Source organism: Hoplias malabaricus, chromosome 4 (genome assembly GCF_029633855.1).
Source record: "Hoplias malabaricus isolate fHopMal1 chromosome 4, fHopMal1.hap1, whole genome shotgun sequence".
In the NCBI taxonomy this organism is placed as follows: domain Eukaryota; kingdom Metazoa; phylum Chordata; class Actinopteri; order Characiformes; family Erythrinidae; genus Hoplias; species Hoplias malabaricus.
The window spans coordinates 32,547,792-32,566,518 of record NC_089803.1 but is presented as its reverse complement, the minus strand read 5'-3'; the positions used below and the strand labels follow the sequence as shown (position 1 = coordinate 32,566,518).

Genomic DNA, 18,727 nt, shown 5'->3' with positions numbered 1-18,727 from the left:
CCCAGCCTTTTGATTTCTACTATATATTTAACAAATAGAACGACACGAATACACGGACATATCTCACTGTTACTGACTTTCTGATGAGTAAATTACATCTGTACAGCTTTTTGTTTAACTTTACACAAAAACGGGCAAAATCTCTGGATAATTAAAGCCAGAGAACACCAGAGCGAGGTGTTACTCAAAATAAACGAGGCTGTGAATTAGTTACAGCACTGTTTTATCAGTCGGACCCTTACAGAAATGTAAGTCAGTAATAAATATCTAGTTCCAGCGATGCCCTGTTCCTTTATTGAGTGTAGATTACTTGGTTGATAAAATGTTAAAGTGCTTGGTTTTAGAAATGTTCAAAAACTTAAATGTTAAAAGGTTATCTTGTTGTTTTCTGGTAACGAGTTACTTTAGTGTCATCTCAACATGGTTCTTCAGTTTTGTAGCTTTGTACAAACAGAAAATAACAGGCTTTCCATGATCATACACACACTGTCAGCAACTGACAAGTGAAACTGTTTTTATAGATTCTTATTATTTGTTATTGTTGTAAACAAAGACATCAATATGAAGCACCAAGTTCCCCCAGACCTTCCAATGATAAGGGTATATTTTGGGTTTTCCTGTTTTTGAAATACCAGAAATACCTCTGTGACAATGGCTGTATGGATAATGGTGGTCCGGATAAACTAGCCTTGTCTGGTTTCTCTTTGCTCTTGTTTTTCTCTCCCTGTCAAAAATTATATATTTTGGCAAGTATATTAGATACCATGTAAAATATCTTTACTTGAAACGACTGATTTTAGGCTTCAGCACCTACCTATAAGATGATTTTAAAATTACAATAGTAGAAGTGAATGAGATGTGAGATTACTGCATCAGTTACTTTTTTTTTTTTGGAAGATGTCATGTCAATTACATCGGACAAATTACAACTTTTTTTGTTGTAATATTATGAGATAGTAAACAAACTTCTTACGTCTTACCGTTCAAAAAGGTACCGTCGTGAGGTACAGAGACTTAAGGTTAAGGTTACCAAACTTAAGGTTTGAAACATAAGGCCTTTCATTTAAAGTGCATTTATTTTGTTAATAATACACAGCATACAGCGATCCTATTATAAACTTTACAAACTCAGATAATGCATTTATTTTATCAAAATGTTCTTCCTGGTCCTTCATCTTGGAGTCTCACATCTCAGCCGGTGTAGTTCCTTCAGCACATATTGGGAGATAGCCTTGTGTGTGATGTCGCCTCTTAATCATTTATGAAGCCTTGCAAACAGGGTACAAACTTGGTATCTCCTCAAGACTTTTCTTTAGTCTCCAAATCCTGGAACTGCTGCTGATATTTTAGCTTGGCTGTAAAGTGGCGAATATAATGTTGGCAAACATCTGATCTTATTAAACTGTCAAATAAGCCTTGTATATCTACTTATGTTTTCGTTATGGTTTTATTTTTACATTAATTGAAAATATCTGCTGCCCTTCACATTGTGCCACAATTGCATGATGAATGTGCAAAGAGTAATGATCCAAATTTGGTTTTAATAAAATATTTGTACATTTAATTTCCATTATAAATTTTCCTTCTCCTAAAAACATACCCAGTGGGAGGCGTTGTTTTGTGCGAAATACCAACTAAATGCAGGTATAAACATTAATTCATTGATATAGAAAGACACATAAAACAGATGTGTACACACAATTTCAGAATGATCTGAATGATTCCTGATTATGACCAACCACATGAAATTGAGATTCTCATTCTGACTGAACTCAACATGTCACATCACTTCCATTTCACACACTCAGTGCTGACATCTGCTGTGGAGGTACAGATCAGAGATGTTGCTTTTATTGTCCTTAAACTGACACCAATAATAAAGGACAGGTGCTAAATAAACAACTCATATCCAGCAATCTAACTGCTGAAGTGATGAAATGACCCTTTAGTATTAGATGCTCCAGATGTTCCTCTGGTAATGGGGGAGGATATCAGCTATGTTTTATCCAGAAGCCCTGCTCTCCCACACACACACACACTAAAGCCGCTTATGTGAGTGTATGTTTATCATCACACAGCATTATCCACCCGGGTTCCACCCATGCCACAGCAGCATGCTCTTTGATAAAGATATAATACAGTATTACAAGAACTCCAAAAAATGTGGGTCTGATGGATTACTGGACAGGCTAAAAGAGCACAGCGATGCTTTGTTAGATCTAACTTGATCCTGCCCAGGTTTGCCAAATTTTGACTGCTGGCAATATAAGATTATGTAAAAACAAACAAACAAACAAAAAAAAAATGATCCCACTCCAAATTAATGGTGTTTTGTGATTCTTTAAAAAAAATAAAACATTTTAACTCCTATGCAAATGATTGATGCTAAAACTGTCTGAACAAGTGTGTTTATGTGAAACTGCATTGATGACATCACAGCAGCTTAGTTTCAATATGAATTATTATGGGATTATTATTATTATGTTTACATTGTTCACTCAAAAACTCACTGTGGTGGTACCTTGAGCTTTCAGATAGGGACAGTAACTGTTTTATATCCTATATTAACTGTAGATTTTTTTATTTGCGTTGATTTCATTTGTCCCGTTTCATCTCTGTCTATTTTTTCCACCCAGTTACATACAAATATTCAAAAATAGAAAGTAGTATTCTTTTATGGAACATGACTGGACTTTACAACCACTGTTGTACTTTTAAAGGTACATTTACACTGTGTGTACCTTTTAATGAAACATAATATACCTGTGAAGTACTTTTTTTTCTGAGAATGTACATCTCATTTGACTTACTTATTTTACTAGTTTTTTTTTTAAACAAAAATCCAAATGTAATTTCCTTTAGAATAGGAAAATAAGATCACTACTGTCATCATCATCATCTTAATGATCCTCATATCATTATCACTCACTTGGGTAGTGCAGCTTTTGACCTTTAGTCTGACCTTGGGGTCCTTTCTCAGGGGCCAGTGGCTCTGACTGAGCTTCCTCTGGACCGTCTGCAGTGCTCTCTCCTGACCCCTGCTGGGCATCGAGATCCTGCCTGAGCTCCAGTTGATTCTTATTTGGGAAGAGTTTTGCATTCTTCTTATTAATACAATATAATAATTATTTTGCTCACACAAATCTGTGCTTTGACTGGAACTAAACATCTAAACAGTGCAACAAAGGTGCATTAATCAGATATGTCTACCTTGAAAGCTTGAGATTTTGGGCCCTGGTCCAGCACTGAGGCAGCTTTCCTTGAAAGGGCAGGAGACACACTATTCCCCAGCTCTCGTTCCTTAAACAGGCTCTTAAGCTAAACAAGACATGAGCACATGTAGAGTGTTATGAGGGACACACATCTGTCATATATAAAAATGGCCTGTTCTGACTGTCTCTGGTGTCTCTCAAATGACTGATTTCTTGGTTGGTTTCCACCCAGTTGTGCTTAGTTGCATCACTGAATAAAGTTTTGGAGGCTGATATAAATATGGAATTCACTAAGAAAGCGCGAACACAGTTAACAAGTTCAAACCTACAAATCTGAAGTCAGAATTTGATTTTTCCTGTTAAACAGGCCTTGATTCTTCAGAACCTTTTTTTTACGTACACTGTATAATCAAAAGTACGACGGAGTTTTAGGGTCACAGCGGTAAAAAAAAAAAAAAAAAAAAACAAGATTCCGAGATTAAAGTCAGAATTCTGAGAAAAAATCTCAGAATAATTCGCTGCGTGTAATGGAGCAGACACAGTGTAACAGAGTAGAACTCCGGCGCCCACGTGGCTTCATCGTGTTACGGCTCGGACTCGTACAAAAAAACTAAAGCCTTTCTGCATCTCAGTCAGGGGCTGCGTCATGTCTGTGAATGCGTTTAATAAATAATTCATGCATAAGGCTTTAGTTTTTTGTACGAGTCCGAGCCGTAACGCGATGGAGCCTCGTGGGCGCCGGAGTTCTACTCGTTCTGTATCCATCATTTTCGTGATCATTAATTGTATCGTGAAACTACATGCCCTGGGTCCGTGCACTGATTCAGGGTTTAAACACTAATCACACTGTGGCCCTGATGTGGAAGAGAAGAGTGTTTATTCCTGAAATCTATACCATAGCACGACTTAAGCAACACATTGCGTTCCACAGTTACACTGTGTCTGCTCCATTACACGCAGCGAATAATTCCGACTTTTTTTCTCAGAATTATTCTGATTTTTTTTTCTCAGAATTCTGACTTTAATGTCGGAATTTTTTTTTTTTATCGCTGTGGCCCTAAAACTCCGTCGTACAAAAGTTTGTGGACATCATTTCATCCAACATTTCTTCTGAACTCAATTGTGTTAATAGGGAGTTTGTCACCTTTGCTGCAGTAACAGCCTCTGCTCCTCTGGGAAAGATTTTCACACTAGATGGTGGAACATTTTTGTGAGGAAGTGTGGGCATTTAGCCATTAAATCATTGGTGAGGTCAGGTACTGATGGTGGATGGTCCTTTCTGAATTACAAACACTCCAGCTCTAAAGGTGCATTATTCCACATAATGAATTTTCAGTCGTCCAGAACCCAATGCCTTTAAGTTTTATTAGGGTGACCAGATCTGAGATGGTGAAAAAGAGGACACATTTCGCTGCCGTGGTATGCTTAGCTGAACCTATATGTGCTTTTAGGTCCTTTACACCTTTATTTTCTACACATGGGAAAACATGGGTATTTTTTTTAATTCATCCGAGAACTTACATTTACGTTTCGGCATAGATGCTCGAGATGAGGGTGTGTACATGAGTTTTGCCTGACGTAAACAAGGACTACTGACGTGCAGACTGACCAATTAAATCTTTACAGAGAAGGTCATCGACCAATAACGGTAGCTCTACAGTCAGACCGTCCAATCCGAAGATTTTAGGCTACATCACCACGCCCCCTTCTCACTCAAGCGAACCAATCGGAGTAGGGGAGGGCGGGACTAGTTTGTGAACGAAGCGCTTCTCCTAGTTCTATGTAAGCTCTAGAAAAACAAAATCCCGGACGTTTGTGAAATTCCGTGAAATTGTGAAATTTGTGAAATTGTGAAAAAAACATTTAAGTCTAAAAAAGAGGACATGTACCCTAGTTTTATATCCCTCCAGCCTATGTTTGATATTAAGCATCGTGAATAAAGGTCCATGCGCAGCCACTCCAGAGCATCCCATTTTAAGGTTTTCAAAAGAGATAATACAAGCTGTGTGTTTACAATACAATGGAACATTTGTGTCCACAGTAGATGCACCTTAAACTAACTGAATTCATTAAGTATAAGAAGGGGTGTTTACAGGTTTTTGACATATAGTGTATTTATTATATTCATTATATTATAGTGTATTCATTGCCTGGTTAAATTCAGGAAAATAAAAGTATTTAAACAAATTTTTTTACCACTTCGAAACCCACACAGACACAGGGAGAACACACCACACAGTTCACAGACAGTGACCTGAGGTGAAAACTGAACCCAGCACCCTGGAGTTGTGTGGCAGTGAAACAAAATTGAGTCCCATCTTGCCACCCTCACATAGTGTTGCTGTTTGCTTAATATATAAAATGCTTGAATAACCCTTAGATAAAGTAGTAGGGTCATTTTTTTGCAGTACAGAGGCAAAACATTAATAAATTAGCACTGTGCAGTTCCTTATGGCCTGCAGTGTGCATTATTTACCTGCTCTGTGATTAGCCTCCTCTGGTGGTCAGGATCTACGAGGTCAGGGCCAGTTGAATTCTGCTTTTTGGTTACTAATGGCAACATTTTCTGTTTCTTCCCCTGGACAAACAAAAAATAAATGTAAGTTGTACCTTAGAGGAACAGCATATGTGGACGACCTGCACGTGTACTGTACATAGAGAGGTTTCAGTACCATTTGATGTGGATTTAGTAGAGCATGATCTCTCTCCTGCTTCATCTGATCAGTTGTCCTGCTCTCTGTTAGCACAAAACAAAACCATCACGCTCACTGTGTGTGTATAGTGTGGTCCTTCCCTACACTATTTATGTTACAAAATATATTTACAAGATTTTATAACTATACAGCACTATATATACACTGTAACTATAGTATGAATATATACTGTATGAAAGCATTTGACAAGAATGGAGTCATTTACAATGAGCATTTACCCTCTAGCTGGGCTTTCGGGAAGTTGACAGCCTGAATTTTTGGTAGGTGAGTGCACAGCTCTTGGTCTGACTTCAGCTCTTTAAGTCCATTAAGCTACATGAGGATGGAAATGAAGAGATACATATGAGTTAAATCTTATTGTTTTCTACTATTAGACAGACCAGTTCTTTATTAACCTGTACCTCCTTCTCCAGAGCAGTTATCCTGTTTTGGGCCTCGGTTTTCTCTCCCTGTCTCTGACTCATCAGATTCTTCAGAGTAAAATCCCTGACCACAAAAAGCATTCATTATGGCATTAAATAGCACAATATCAGGGAAGGAAAAAAAACACCACATGAATTATCATAGACCCCTTCAGAGGAAATATTTCTGATTTGCACACACTGGCATACACACATATCTTTCAGTTCCTGCTCTCTCTCAGCCAATCGCTGCTGTAGCCTCTCCACCTCACTGTTCTTCTGGGCCACCTATTATAATACAAAGGATGAATCAATATACAACTTTCACACTCTGCTGTTTCCTTATCTTCACTTTCCTTATATTCACTTTCACAGCCCTACAGTGCTGAGTAGCTAACTTTCACCTGACTTTGTGCTGAATGCAGTTCCTGCTGCCGGCCCTCCAGCTCAGTGTCCCGACTCTTCAGCATGTCCCACACATTCTGCAGCTCAGTCTTCACCTGCACCAGCTCCCCATCTGTGTCCTCCAGAGACACCTACAGTCAGAAGCAGAGTATCACAAACTACTCCTGAAATGGACCCTGCACTCTACACTGTAAAACTGTCAGGTCAAACTGTAGGTTCTGCATAGCACTGTACATTTTTATTCATTTTAGTTTATCATTTGTCCAGACCTAAAGTTTATTTCAGCATCTAAGCTGCACAGTATATGTTCAATCCTCTCAACTGGCTGAAATTAAACTTTTCAATTGTTCGATTTTTGCTCAGTTCCTCCCCACAGTTTAGTAATTTCCAGTTCCCACCAACAGGCTATCACATAGTATCCATAGGCTGAAAGCTTTAATTAGAAAGACTGAACACCTTTGATATACAGCGGTAGGACTGAGAGTAGGAAACAAGCAGGAGATGTGATGGGTAGGTTATGGGTTGTGAAACTTTGTCAAAATATAGGAAAAATATGAATGTGTCAGCATGAACCAATTTATTGGTATCTTTACAGCTCATACCAGAACAATGCCTTATTTTCACATGAAAAGAGGTTAATTTAAAAACGGTTGGCTCAAGTGTTTTTCCATGCTGGTTTTAAAGCAGTATTTTGAAAAGTTATCAATTATTACTTATTCTACAAAGATCTAATCGGCACAGATTTGTTGGATTATAGTGATATTTTCACACAAATTGAAGTCATGTAATAACATCATTTTGGGAGCAGGACCACGCCCGAACTCCTTCTCTCAGCCCTATATATACCCCGCAAATTCACGTCATTTCCGCGTCAGACAAACTCGCTTCACTTAGATCAGGAGACGCATCTCGACTCGACTGCTTCACTACGTCAGCTCGCTCCATTCATAAGCCATGAACTCCTCACCAAAGACTTCTGACTTCACCTCCCGGTTTCAGCCTCTACGGGCGTGGTCCGTACTAGCAAACTTTTCTTTAGTAATGGTTCACGAATATTCAGGGCTAGAAGGAAAGTGTAAATAATAGAAAAGGAGCCCAGAGAAAAATTCCCAAAATGGATTAAAAAATATTATGAAGTGGCCTATGAAAAAGGCTTAAATTTACAGTTTGCAGAAAAACTGAGACAGCTGGAGTAATTTGCTCAGGAAAACTGGGTCAAACTATGTGTGAACAGATGCAGACGTCTCTCTGAAAGCTACTGAAATAACTTGTTTTCACAAGTGATTGCTCAGAAAAATTGTCCCTGCATTCGTTTCACAGTCAATTTTCTCTGTTTTGTTTTTTAAAAGACTGTTGAATCACTTATCAAAAGCAAAGTGTGTTTTTATTAAATATAGAACGAACGATAACGAATTACTCAGAGAATCATAGAACATACTGGGCTTCTCATTAGCCTCTGCTGTAGACTCTGGCTTCTGCTTCGCTCTAGATCTAACTGCTGTTTGCAGGCATCCAGTTCCACTCGCTCCAATGCACCAGCTTCCTTCTGTAAAAATAAGTAAATAAATAGATTTCTCAGAAGAAGGCAACTGAGAAACACCATTAAAGACAACATATCATTTTAATCACAAAACCTTTTGCATAAAATTCTGAGGAAGCTTCCTCATCATTTACTAGCTCTCCACTCTGTTTCTGCTCAAAACAAATCTAAAGTGTTTAGCAGAGAGAAAGAAAGCCTAGCATACTGACACTGTTTTTTAGCCATTTACTGTCACTGGGGCTGGGGGTTTTAGACAATGGAGAGAACTCTTTGAGAGAACACTGTAAAGTATAAACCCATATTCCTGCTCCATATGTGTGTAAGTTCTGCTTATTTTTGCTGTTTCTGATTGCTTAGGTGGGAAATATCTCCAAATTCAGGAGAACACTAACTGCATAAAATTAGCCAAACAGTGAATTTGAACTTGGAGACAAGTTCAACTTCAACCATTTCATTTCTTTCCTCAGAAATACTATTGTACCTTAAAAGACACTGGGATTCTGAATGTAAACAAACCAGAGAGATTTCCACACAACCATAGACATACACTATAATATAAATATAATGTTGCATTGTGGAATGTTGATGAAAATATATCAGTCTTAAGGGACGATTAATCTACATAAAATCAAACAGTGTTTTGTGTGGAAAAAATAATATTTCAAATGTAAAAAAAAACAGTCAAAATATTTTATTTAATGATTATAAAATTATTATCAAATATAATGAGAAAGAGTACCTCCTTAATTCAGATCACGTGAACAGAAAAAAAAATCTTTCAATATGAATAGAATAATAATGTAGAGATATAGAAATGTTCGGATTACTTACCTTAACTTTGCACAGCTCTTTCTCTAGGTCAGTTTTTTGTTGAATCAAGCTCTGGATCTGATCCCTTATGAGATACATACTCATTATCAGAATAAGCCCCAGCACTTATATACATAACTAGAGCATCCTTTATTCACACACTTACTGGCTATCCTTCAGCTTTGCTTCAAGGGTCTTCATCATGCTGACCATTCCTGCTGCTTCTTTCTTTACCCAAGAACATACATAAATTAGATAAACATACATAAATTACATAAATTGTAATTTCAGTATCTGTGTTGGAAAACAGCTTTTTGTTTCTTTTTGACAGCCCTTTCCTGCCACCCTGAGTAACACCCCCCCAAACCCCCAACTGCTTTCTTGCACATAGATGAGCCTTAAATTGTAGAGCGAGCCTGACACTGAACTCTATCTTTTAAAACTGGTCCATATAAGTAGAGCAATACTTACTGTTTCCTGCTGTTGTTTCTTGGTCTCTTCTAGTTCAGTCTGAGTCGATTGTAGTGTCATTGATACATCCAGCCATCGTTCATTCCAGTGAGCTGCCACTTTCTTCAGCTCCTCCATCTGTTGTTCCAGCTCCAGTCCCAGGTGCTTTAGCTTCTCCTCCTTACACACAATCTCTACCTCCATGTTCCGAACTTTCTTTTCCAGGCCTTGGCAGTGTGACTGTAGGTCCTGTTTCTCACACTCTAGAGCTTCCTGTAATTTTCTATATGTATGAAATAGAAAAAAAAATACTTATTCATTCACTGTCTGTAAACTCTTCTTCAGTTCAGGGTCATCAGAATCACTGGGTGCAAGGCGGAAACACACCCTGGAGGGGCAACAGTCTATCAATATGTGTTTTTTTTTGGACTGAGGGAGGAAACAGGAGCCCCCAGAGGCACAGAGTATCATTCAGAGTAAGAATCACACCCACAACTCCAGGACCCTGAATCTGTGTGAAAATAATTCAGATTTTATACAAAGCACATATATAGAATTTACATATATTTCTGCATATTTATCTTATAATTACATTTACATTTATAATTACAATTACTTTTGTGACAATATTATATAATTAAATGAAGTAATAAATTAAAAATATCAATTAATGAAAATTTCATTAAATTTTTAAAATTTGAAATAAAAGCTTAAATAATTTTATGTGATTTAAATGTGCTTTTTAAATATTTTAAAATTAATTATTTAACTATTTATATATTTATTTCATGCAAATAATTCAATCTGTCCACATCATTTATCATCTGACAGTGGGACCCCGATCCAGTCATTTTGATTCGCTAGATTGCACAGTTAAGCAAGACAGATTGATCTCGTACCTTATATTTTATTGATTTAATTTTATTGACTTCATTTTCTTGATTTCATTTTTTTCACAAATTTAAATTTAATTTTTTCCCCAGTATGTTAAAGCCAGTAAGTAGAAAATATGACAAATAAATACAGACAAATAGCAGGGGAAATAAAGCTTAGGAGAAGGATTCCACTTTCCTAATCTTTATGTAAATATTTTATCTTGTACCTACTCAGTTTGTTTGCAGTGGCTGGTGTCTGGCTGAAGCTCACCTTAATTGATAGCATTTCTGCCTCAGGTCTCTGAGCTCATCTTGATTTCCCTGATCAAACACGTCCATCAGCTCCTCCTTCTCTTGAATCAGTTGCAGGCGTTCAGACTCTAGAGCTGAGATATGACTGGTGTGGATCAGTCTCTCTGCCTCCAGTTCATGCAGCTTTTTCAGGGTCTCCTGGAATCTCTCTGTGGCTGCAGCCATGTCAGCGGACAACTTCTCATTCACCTTTTTGCACACATATGTATATCAAATATATACATTATTATATCAGTGATTCTTGAAACTTTGGCAAAAACATGTCCCACTAAGAACAGTACTAATTCTGTTGGAATTTAATAACATTTTCATCAATAAAAAGAATAAAGGTTATAATCAGGGGGTTCTTTGCAAATATTTAAGGTTCTTTTATAGGTTTATTTAGAATTTTCATTAATTTAAGAATTATATGCTGGCGTAATGCCTACAAAATCAGTTGTCCTCAGATAGGAGATAATCTTTCCAACTTTATTAAAAAACAAAAAGTAATAACTGAATTGAATAATATCTTTACCACATGAAAAAGTACACTGTAATATGTATTAAAAACTACAAACAGTAAGTTTTGAACAATATTTACTATTATTATGTGGTCGCTCTAAATGTGTCCCACATATTCATCACTACCGCGACCCTGAATTGGATAAGCGGTTACAGATAATGAATGAATGAATGAATGAATGAATATTCATCACTACCGTAAAATCTGGCAACTACAAGGTCAACTACATCACTGAGCACCCCATTTTCAAACCATCAGTTCTACAGCATGTTTCAAGATCACTCAAGCTCCCGTAAGTGTGCTATTTTCTCTTAAAATTGTTCATTTTTTTTGGACACTGCTATTGTCAAAATTATAACATGTCAACACTGTCTCTTTTGTATAAAAAATATTACATTAGATTATGACATAAACGTATACTTTTTAAGAAGACATCTGAAGTATCTCGCAACAGAGGGGAAACAAGATGGCTAATGTGAACAACTCATGCATAACATGTGAAAGAGTAATTTTTTGTCACCACCATCATAAAACCTGACGCTGGTGATGTACAGTCTGACGTGATAACAAAACCTTCCAAATGGTCCTCAGCAGAGGATACGATATAATTGTTGATCACAATAAATAACAATATGACCTGTAATGTTTCATTAACCACTTTTATATTTTTATTTATGTAATTCCCTCTATATTTCTAACATATCGTTCAACCTAGAGGATGAGGTGTGTCTTCCCTCTCTCTCAATTCACTATTAGGCCATGTTAATTTGGCTTACAGAAGTCTCTTCACTTAAATAACATTTAATATAATATAACAGTTTCTATTTATATAAATAATTAAATGTCAATGTATATGCAAATGTTAGCGCACAATATCAGTTTCCTGCTTTTAACATTTGAGATAAAGAAAAATTAAGCGATACAAATTTAAATGTACCATAAACTCTGCACTGGCCATTTTTACTGTGGCCCAATGTTTTAAATTCAGTTAATAAACAGCAACTGTGCATTAAAATGTGCAGAAATGTGTTATTGGTAGAGGATGTGTTTTGCGAAGGAAGACTGACTTCTTTGGCTGAGCTCAGTTCTTCTTTCATTAGTACAGTGTTGTGTTGTTGCCTGCTGACCTGGCCCTTTGCCTGAGTGAGCTCTGAGTGGAGTTCACATGCCTGCTTGGTGAAGCCCTCTTGGCCTAGCTGAGCTCTCTGCAGCTGCAACTTTAAACTTTCCATTTTCTGATGCAGGTCAGCTTTCTCCTACAGAGACAACAACAACTGTTCTAAACTACACAATCAGAATTATTCATCATATTCAAAGATTTTTATATTTAATAATAACTAAATAATATAAAACATAACTGTAACTATTTCAAATATAAAAACAATATTTTAGATATTTTAGCTAATATTTCCAGCATTTTGAGAAAAATAATTATATATGCAAAATTATCTACAACCCCAATTCCAATGAAGTTGGGACATTGTGTAAAACATAAATAAAAACAGAATATGATGATTTGCATATCCTTTTCAACCTATATTCAATTGAATACACTAAAAAGACAAGATATTTAATGTTTAAACGGATAAACCTTTTTTTAAATTATTATTATTAGTAGTAGTATTTTGCAAATATTCACAGATTTTGAATTTGAGGCCTGCAACACATTCCAAAAGAGTTGAGACAAAAGGCATCAAAAGACTGGGAAAGTTGAGGAATGCTCAAAAAACACCTGTTTGGAACATTCCACAGGTGAACAGGTTATTGGAAACAGGTGAGTGTCATGATTGGGTATAAAGGGAGCATCCCCAAAGGGCTCAGTCGTTCACAAGGAAGGATGGGACGAGGTTCACCACTTTGTGAACAACTGCGTGAGGAAATCGTCCAACAGTTTAAGAATAATGTTTCTCAACATACAATTGCAAGGAATTCTGGGATTCTGTCATCTACCATCCATAATATCATCAAAAGATTCAGAGAATCTGGAGAAATCTCTGCAAGTAAGCAGCAAGGCCGAAAAATAACATTGAATGCCCATGACCTTCGATCCCTCAAGACAGCACTGCGTTAAAAACCAACATCATTCTGTAACGGATATTATCACACTGGCTCAGGAACACTTCAGAAAACCATTGTCAGTGAACCCCTGCATAGGGGAAAAAATTCCACCTACAAAGCTTCAACAATTAGTGTCCTCAGTTCCCAAACACTTATTGAGTGTTGTTAAAAGGAAAGGTGATGTAACACAGTGGTAAACATGCCTCCATCTCTTTTGGAACGTGTTGCAGGATTCAAATTCAAAATGAGTGAATATTTGCAAAAAGGAACAATAAAGTTGATCCGTTTGAACATTAAATATCTAGTCTTTGTAGTGTGTTCAAATGAATATAGTTTGAAAAGGATTTGCAAATCATTGTATTCTGTTTTTATTTATGTTTTACACAACGTCCCAACTTTATTGGTATTGGGGTTGAATTCTGTCAGGTTATTAGCCAGATTCATGGGGTTTGATCACCACATTTGACACATTGCGCATTTTGGACATAAATGTATTAATTTCTTTATTTTGTACAGTCATATTAATACATAGCACCATCTAAAATTTCTCAATTTGGACACCTCTAAAATGGGTTTTCTTTTATCATTCTTCCAATTATTAGTTTCCTAATAATTATTTGGTATAATTTTGTAATTATATTTTTATAGACTTAAAGCTACTACATTTACTGAAAATAGTGTGTGCACCTGCACCAGTCGATCTACTTCAGATAAAGCTGCAGATAATTTTGTTTTCATTTCCTTCAGACTGTCTTCCAGTTGCAGTGATTTGGAGGAGAGCAGCCCTTTTTCCTAGGAAAGAGTGTTGGAGCAAAGAAGAGACAGCATGTGAAATATTAAAACAACATATACAGAAATATTATATAAGTTTCTCACCAGTTCCAGCTGTCCCAGGCGACTGCAGCTTTCACTGAGCTGAGCCGTCAGCTTACAATGGGTCTGCAGTGATGTGCTCAGCTTCTGCTTCATTTCTTCAACTTGATTTAGGGCTTTATGCTGACCCTGAAACACAGCATTCACATTTTTCACTACAGACAGCATGTTTACACTATTATGAATACATTTCATTTAATGTCAATACACTATTAACCATATGCAGAAAAACATTTTATTTCTCATTAGGTCACTGACCTCTTTAGAGGACATCACCAAGTCAATTTGTGAGCCATATGGAAATACAGGTGCATCTCAGTAAATTAGAATATCATCAAAAAGTTAATTTATTTCAGTAATTCAGTTCAAAAAGATTAAGTACAGAGAAATCTATGTCAAGCGTTTACTTTTTTTAATGTTGATGATTATGGCTTACAGCCAATGAAAGCCCAAAAGTCATTTTCTCAGAATAATTTATAAGACCAATTTAAAACATGATTTTTTTAAATACAGAAATGTTGGCCTACTGAAAAGTATGTACAGTATATGCACTCAATACTTGGCTGGGGCTCCTTTTGCATGAATTACTGAATCAGTGTGGTGTGGCATGGAGGCTATCAGCCTGTGGCACTGCTGAGGTGTTATGGAAGCCCAGGTTGCTTTGATAGTGGCCTTCACCTCGTCTGTATTATTGGGTCTGGTGTCTGTCATCTACCTCTTGTCAAATACTCCATAGATTCTCTGTGAGATTTAGGGCGGGCGAGTTTGCTGGCCAATCAAGCTGTGAGACTGTGGTTATTAAACCAGGTATTGGTACTTTTGGCAGTGTGGACAGGTGCCGAGTCCTGCTGGAAATTAAAATTCACATCTCCATAAAGCTTGTCAGCAGAGGGAAGCATGAAGTGTTCTAATATTTAATTGTAGAAATCTGCACTGACTTTGGACTTGATATAAGACCAACATCAGCAGATGACATGGCTCCCCAAACCATCACTGATTGTGGAAACGTCACACTAGACTCAAGCAGACTGGATTGTGTGCTTCTCCACTCTTCCTCTGGGACCTTGATTTCCAAATAAAATGCAAAATTGACTTCTGACCACTGAGCAACAGTCTAGTCTTTTTCTCCTTGGCCCAGGTAAGTTGCTTCAGGCGTTGTGTCTGGGTCATGAGTGGCTTGACATAAGGAATGCGACAGTTGTGGCCCGTGTCCTGGATAAATCTGTGTGTGGTGGCTCTTGAAGCACTGACTCCAGCAGCAGTTAACACCTTGTGTTATATATATCTGTACTCTTATATACATGAATTACCATTAGTACCAATACATTTGTATATATGAAAATTGTCCTTTTGAATGTATCATCTCTAATGTTTGTCAGTGAGGCTGACCATGGCTGGGTTTGGTAACATTTTATAATTGTTTTGACACTGAATTTTTCTTAAGTAATTAATGTAAAGGCCATCATACAAATGTTGGAGTAGATGTCATCTCTCTGAGGTAGTCATCTTTAGGTACAGGCACGGCCCTGTTCAGCTGTGGGTTTATGTTAGAAATTGAGTTTTCTTCATTGTTCCGCTTCCCAAGGTTAGATTTCGCCTTCAACAAGTCCAGTTCCAACTTTACCACCCTTTATCCATACACACACACACACACACACACACAAGCAAATCAAACTTTTGCTTCTGAACTGCGTGTAAAAATGACCATTTTCACTATTTCACTATAACATTTCAAATGTTACGTTAGTGGTGCTGCATATGTGGGTGCTCCAGGATTTAATTCATTTTTAATGTTTGAAAAAATTTTAATTTGCAAATAAGCCTGGTTGTTTACTTTTCCTGCAGTTCTGCTCGGTGACGGCTCTCCTCAAAGCGGCTCAGTTCAGCTGCATTCTTCTCCTCCTCAGCAACACTCAGTGCCTTTGTCAGCTGCTGCAACATAAAAGCCAATGTAGAGACAGAAGTGACTGAGGATTTTAATTCAAAAATGTTTTCCCTGTGTTCTCCACACATAACACACAACAAATATATTTGTAAAAGTCAACCTCCTCACTCCAGACCTTTTGCTTGCATTCCAACAGCTGAATGGTGCTTTGACTATGCTGTAGCTCAGTTTCTTTAGCTTTCAGGAGGTCAGTCTGAGTGTCCAAATGCTTATGAGTTTCCCACAGTTTCTTGATCAGCTCTGTCCTCCTCATGCTGCTCTCCTCCAAAGCAGTGTTCAGCTCAGCTCCAGAAGAGGAGACAGAGAGAGGAGTACCTTCAGGGGCTACAGGAGAGGCAACCTGCCATCTTTTCAGTCCATTTGATTCACTCTCTTTCACCCCACACTGACGGTGAGCAGAGCTAATACACACAGAAAGAAAATAACACAGAAAGCTATTTGATAACTCTCTTAAAGATATGTTCCTAATCAGGCTGTTGATTAGCTGTAAAATAGTATGAAGAAGTGATAGACATACACTTTACAGGTACATTTTTTGTTGAATAAAGGCACAAACTGGGTAAACAGGCAATATTAATGTCCAGTTGTATACACTAGACTCACATTTTCAATGGTGAGGTACATATTTGTTAGTTTTTATAACATAAGCCTTGACATCTGGATAGAGCTGTCCCTGCAAACATACAAGTGACTTTGGCAGAAATTACATTCATATTCAATGCAGGAAATCCCAAAGCATATCCCACAGGCATATCACATTTTTAGCTTCAATGTGATATGGGAGCAGAGACCAACCAGAGTGCCTGAGGGGTCCATGGTTTCGTGGGGTCTGCGCCACACATAAACCTACCATCAGCCTGAAACAATTAGTACTAAGATTAATCAGGTCATGTCACATGTTGTCAGTCATCAAGGGTCCAGTTAGCAACCTCACAAGCTCAGGGGAGGTGCTGTGTCTTGTGTCATGGTGTTAACAGAGGCACTCTAGAACGTTTCTGTTCCCATATCACTTGGAAGCTAAAGAATGCAGGATATGTGTGTGAGGCCTCCTGCATTGCATGTGGATGTAATTTCTGACATAGTTTCTTGTGTTTTCACATCAACAATTCTAACCAGCTGCCAATGTTCTTGATCTTTAAGAAACCCTGAGTTGCAACTGCATTGTTCACCATGGGTGAGTGGTATTGCCTTCTATGACCTATTCCTGGTTCACATGTGGATCAAGAAATGTAAAATGCCTGCAAAACTACAGAAATGGTATGTCCAATCTCATTTGGTATGCACTATCATCCCTTGTTCAAACTCCAATAATTCACTCTGCCTTACCACATACATGCTAACCAGTGTTCAACCTCACTTACAGGAGAACACCTCACAACTTATACAGGTGTGGGTGGTCCCAAACCATGCCCTGAGGTAACATCAATTCACAATCAATTTACATAACGGCTATCCCATGACGTTGGGCATGTCAGTGTATGTACTCAGTACTTGGCAGCTCATGAAAATGTGTTGGAATTAATCAAAGTGATTTCTGCATAGAATTGCTGACCTGTTGCTGATTTTAGAGCGAAGACCTGATCCAGATAAACCCATATAACTCCATGCTGAAGACTTATAAAAAAAAACAGGGCTCAGTTAGAGACACAAAAGGCAATACAAAACTGCAAAACTATTTTAGAGAAAATTCAATAAAACTAATAAATATTTCTCTACTCATTAGTGTAAATTCAATGACATGTATGGATAACACTAGAAGTTCATGAACCAGACTTTGTCTAGATTTTGATCTGTAGGTGTATTCAGTACATACCCGAGATCCGAAGAGGGCCTTCTCCCACAAGTCCAACTCAGAGAGTGAGATAGGGTTTAAAGTCCTGAAAGAGTCCCGGAGCCTGTGAGGATTCAGGCCACAGTCCCATTCCCAGTAATACCTGTTTGCCATTGGGGGAAAGACTCTGCCCTCACCTCTGCACTTGATGTGAATGAAGGGAAAGCACAGTACACTCGTAGAAGGTTTGGATGAATGTTTAAAAGCAACTGCCCATTGTCATTGCAGGTGGAAACTTGGTTGCTTGTTTTTCCAGTGCATCTCTGCCTTGTAATATTTCACACTGCCTCAAGAGTTCTCACACCCAGCATACAAGACTCCACAGTGTTACCCAAATAGTACCTTATTTGATTGATGTTTTCTCAACCAATGTTAAGTGCCCAATTGTGAATGCTCACCCTGATAATTGGCACGTTAGATAATGATGAGCAATATATATTATCAAACAAAAAATAATCAAAATACACAGGCCATTTACTTAGAAAAATACAACTATTAGTCCAGATGGAAATGTCTTTTGCTCATACCAGACCTAGAAAGTGCTGTACAATGAAACATGAAAGAGTATTCCTTCGAAATAGCAATTCCACATATATCAGAAGAAAAATAAACATTCTGAGCTGCAGGTTGCTGTTTACAGTTGCTATCTTTCTGCCCGCTTGGTCATTCAGTGCTCAAATCCCTGCGTCCTCTTTACTCTATGAGCATTGTTGTTGGCTCCAGTCTTGGCAGTACTGTCTCCATGGAGATGGTCATATACAGACCACAGCCTTCCTCGTCCATGAATACTCAGCTTGTG

General features: G+C 37.6%; 1 protein-coding gene across 1 annotated transcript; it reads right to left on the bottom strand.

The window, feature by feature from the left end:
* Window positions 1–1,221: 1,221 nt before the first annotated feature.
* On the bottom strand, window positions 1,222–18,042 carry LOC136695011 (centriolin-like). Its single transcript, XM_066668825.1, has 23 exons — window positions 17,911–18,042; window positions 17,650–17,711; window positions 16,213–16,498; window positions 15,987–16,084; window positions 15,621–15,780; window positions 15,253–15,421; window positions 14,156–14,307; window positions 13,967–14,071; window positions 12,289–12,477; window positions 10,679–10,908; window positions 9,554–9,815; window positions 9,249–9,310; window positions 9,104–9,167; window positions 8,171–8,278; window positions 6,732–6,863; window positions 6,542–6,615; window positions 6,328–6,412; window positions 6,145–6,238; window positions 5,885–5,949; window positions 5,689–5,790; window positions 3,211–3,318; window positions 2,930–3,077; window positions 1,222–1,355 (listed from the first exon to the last, which is right to left on the bottom strand). Exons 1-23 carry the CDS (start codon window positions 18,040–18,042, stop codon window positions 1,300–1,302), a joined length of 2,943 nt encoding a protein of 980 aa, XP_066524922.1. The 3' UTR covers window positions 1,222–1,299.
* Window positions 18,043–18,727: the final 685 nt, after the last annotated feature.